This window comes from Cyphomyrmex costatus, unplaced genomic scaffold, assembly GCF_001594065.2.
Source record: "Cyphomyrmex costatus isolate MS0001 unplaced genomic scaffold, Ccosl1.0 scaffold2874, whole genome shotgun sequence".
Taxonomy (NCBI): Eukaryota; Metazoa; Arthropoda; class Insecta; order Hymenoptera; family Formicidae; genus Cyphomyrmex; species Cyphomyrmex costatus.
The window spans coordinates 5,029-9,278 of NW_017276991.1; the positions used below are offsets into that span (position 1 = coordinate 5,029).

General features: G+C 32.1%; 1 protein-coding gene across 1 annotated transcript; it reads right to left on the bottom strand.

The window, feature by feature from the left end:
• Nucleotides 1-393: 393 nt before the first annotated feature.
• LOC108771282 (zinc finger BED domain-containing protein 1) lies at nt 394-3,308 on the bottom strand. The gene is made up of 2 exons (XM_018541440.1): nt 2,637-3,308; nt 394-465 (listed from the first exon to the last, which is right to left on the bottom strand). Exons 1-2 carry the CDS (start codon nt 3,306-3,308, stop codon nt 394-396), a joined length of 744 nt encoding a protein of 247 aa, XP_018396942.1.
• Nucleotides 3,309-4,250: the final 942 nt, after the last annotated feature.

A 4,250-nucleotide genomic window follows, 5' to 3' on the forward strand; every position in this document is an offset into this window, starting at 1 on the left:
GGAGCGACTAGATATATTAATTACGCTGTATTTCTTTATTAAGTTACGCTAAATTTTCTATTAGTAATTATGCTTCTATATTCCTCACATTAATTATATCCTTTACATTATGCGAGTTTAAATGTCTTTAGAAATATGTATAAGAAGGCCAACATATAAGTTATATCTTAAAACGCGGCTAAGTACTCGCGATTATATATATATGTGTATTAATCATCCTAAGACTCTTTCCAAGCATCCTAAGTTTTCCCGGTGCATCCTAAGATGTTCACCGCATCCTAAGCGTGAGTTATCGCGCTCTTCTCTTTGTGCTGTTTTTCGCTCTGTTACCCCTTCCTTAGCGGTCCCCACTTTCGCCGCCTCCTACCTCAGCGGTCCCGTCCAGCGGGCCTCTTACGCTCTCTTCTTTATGCGGATCATCGCCGCCAGCTCCTCAGTAGTGTTGGCTAAACCTCGATAGTCCAACTATTCGATAGTTTTTGAATGAATAGTAAAAACTATCGAGAGATCTTTGATAGTAGAAAAAATATCGATACTATCGATAATAAAAAAAAAAATTGAATTTTTGGACTTAATCCCATTTGTCGATTCAATTATCTTACTTAGAAGAAGAAAATACAATAAATAAATAAAGTGATTAATAATTCAAAATCTACATAATCCAAGCAATTAAAATGGGATAAATAATAAATTAATAAGCTGCCGAATTTATATATATATATATATATAAAATTGTAATTATATATATATAAATTTCAATTAATTTTATTTATATATATATGTATATATATATATATATAATAAACTATAATAATTCAATATTTAAAAAAATGTATTTCTATATTTAATTAAATTTTTGCATTTGAGGCTAAAATTTGTAAAACGTTTCTCCGACCAAACCTTTTTCATAAGAAATCGTTATTGAAACATCCATCATTGCAATATATATCTTATTTTATTGTTATAATAAATTATATATATACCTTACTTTATTGTTACAACATATAACTTAGGCTGCGTTCCAATCTTCACTACCAGTGAATGAACAATGCTAAATCTATAATATACGTAACGTATACCATAGATTTTCAGTACTAGCAGTGATATCGGAACGCAGCCTTACAGTACAATAGTACATACATGTCGTATGTCTCATACATACTATATCACTATGTAATAATGTATCACAGGATCTTTGTACTAAACGAGAAATTATTACATTGCAATTTGCCATAAAGAATAAAAAATAACATATTATATAATATGTAATCAAAGAATTATGAAAATTATTATTAACTCGCATAATTGTGTTGATGTTATAAAATAATCTCTATAACAATTTTTCAATTATTTACAGAGTATGATGTTAGCCATGAATTTTGGCGTATAAACAACAAAAAATTTAATTTTTCTGGCTTTAATCTATTTCGGCGATCAGTAAGAATTAGTCCAGCATTCGAAAACACTTGTTCGGATGGTACAGACGAACCCGGGATTGATAAATATTTATGTGCTAATGATCTTAATGTATCTGATGGATAATTTTTCCAAAACTGAAAAACAGAATGTGATCGTTCACAAGTTTTCAATTCTAAATATTGCCTTGCACATATTATTGCTTCAGCGGTTGATGATGATTTTTCGTAGGTAGTCTTTTTAAGATTGTCAATAAAGTATAATAAATCGTCCTCTTTTTCTAAATTGCTTGACGTCAACGAATCAATGCTTTTATTTTCATCTACATATTGTTTGGAATTAAATTCCGCAGTCAAAATATTAAGAAATAATTTATCCGCATTTTCTTTTTGACTATTATTTCTAAAAGCAAGCATTTTGTACCTTGGATCTAGTATCGTTGCCATAATGTTTGCTGTTCTTAATTCGTACGGATAAAGTCGAGTTACAACTTAGGATTTTAATTTTTCAAAAACTTCTTTTCCTACGTTGGTTTTAAGCGAATTTTCAACAGAGTATAATTTTGATGAAATGCCATTTATTAATGGAATTATTAAAGACATTGTCACATACTGACTTCCAGAGATATCTTTTGTCGCCAATTCCAAAGGATTTAAAATTAAAATTAGATCTTCTAAAATCAATATGTCTTCAGCTGTCAAAGAATTGGGAGATTTTCGCAAATTCAACATTGCTAATAGTAATGAGTCGCGAACTTTTAATATTCGCTGAATCATGTAGAAAGAACTATTCCATCGTGTCGGAGTATCTTGTAAAAGTTTAAGCTCTTCTTTGTGAAGTTGTTTTTACATATCTCGGAACTTGTCCATTGCTACCGTACTGCTTCGGAAATATGTAACAATCTCTTTTACATGTTTCAAAATTGGTTTCACACTTGTTGTTTCTAATGCATCTAACGTGACTAAATTAATCGTATGTGCAAAACATGCTGAATGACGAATTTTTAAAATTGCAGCGGTTTTTATCATATTTGACGCATTATCAGATACCATTACAAAAATTTTCTCACGAATATTCCACTCTCGTAGTATCTCATCTAGCTCTTGAAAAGATTTGTGTTAAAATTATTGAATTGTGCTACTATTTATTATTTTCAAATATAGCTAAATCAATTAAACTAAAACAGACTCAATAAATATATTATGTATCGTGATTTTTACTTTCGCAATATGCTCTGCCGTGTGGTGTCCTACTACTTTCCGAATTTCTAGCATCGCTGATTTGATATCATTATCATATATAAAATGAATCGTAAGCGTCAAGATACCATCATTTGCTGTAGACATCCACATATCCGTTGTTATGGATATATGATTTACAGTAGACAGAATTTTGACCAAGATAGCTTTCATTTGATTGTAAAGTTTCGGAAGTAAAACATCCTTCAATTGCGTTCGAGACGGCAATTCATATTTATTATCTAGCTCGTGAATAAATCGTTGAAAGTACTTTCGTTCTACTATACGAAATGGTTCAAGATCATGTGCTACATATTCTACCAATAACTGGTCTAATTTAATTTTACGATCGCTATTTTTATCGTAAGGAACATATTGCTTCGTCATGTAATTCTTGATTGTGACCTTTCGTCGCTTTACAGTTGTACTTGGACCAGCAACCGGATCATCACAATCGTCTGCATCTGATTCACTTGTTGTTTCAACATCATTTTGTTTCCGTAATCTATCCAATTGTAATTTGTGTTTTCGCTTACAGTGATCCAACAAATTTGAAGTGTTCCCACTGGTCCTGTATTCGTTTTTACAAATATTGCATTTGGCGAAAGATCCATCTTTATTTTTGGTAAAAATTTTCCATACCAGAGATTTCATGCTTCTGAAAAAAAAAATTATACGATTCACTTTAAAAATTTTTTGAATATCTTTGTTCTTCGATCCAGCGGCTCAGTTTAACTTTGATGAGGTCTTCTCATTCGTAAAGTATATTGAATAATAGTAAAGTTATACTTAACAGTTCCATGAAAAAGCCAAGTCGGTAAAGGTGCAATAAAATGTGTAATGGTCTCAAAAATCGATTAAATTATACTCATTAGACGCGTTTTTTTTTTTATAAAACGAAAGAATCTGGCAGAAATAAGCGTCGCTCTACCCCGCGAAACGATATATTAAATGTTAAAATTGACGACTATTGAGGTTAGGATATATGTCATGGGCTACGTTCCGTTTGACGCATATGCGCGCATTCCCCTAAAGGCCGATATTTCATGTGTCGTACGACAAGGCTTTTCAAGCCTGTTTATTGGCTGTAAAACAGAGAGATCCGAGAATCTCTCTGTCCTATAGCCAATCAACGTGCTTGAAAAGTTTGTCGACCGACACATGAAATATCGGGCAAAATGCGCTCATATGCCTGAAACAGAACGCAGCCATGGTCACGTAAGAGCCCAAACACAAGCTTTTGCATAACGCATAATACATAGTGCATAAGAGAATCAGCCAATCAAAGTATTTCTTTTCGTTGAAGTAGAAGGAAAGGAGGACTTCAGATTGGTTGATTCTCTTATTTACTATGTATTATACGTTATGTAAAAGTCTGTGCTGCCCGCTTAACACTGCGATGTGAGCATACACTGCGGTCACATTTTCATATTTTGTGGCCACATGCGCATGCGTTTTTATAAGTATGCGTCCGAAAAAGAAAATAACCACTAACGCATTTTTCATGCGTTTTCTATAAGGCTGCGTATAATGGAGGAACAGATATTAGATATTAAAATATTAGATAACCTATCAGATACCAGTTACACCGGAATA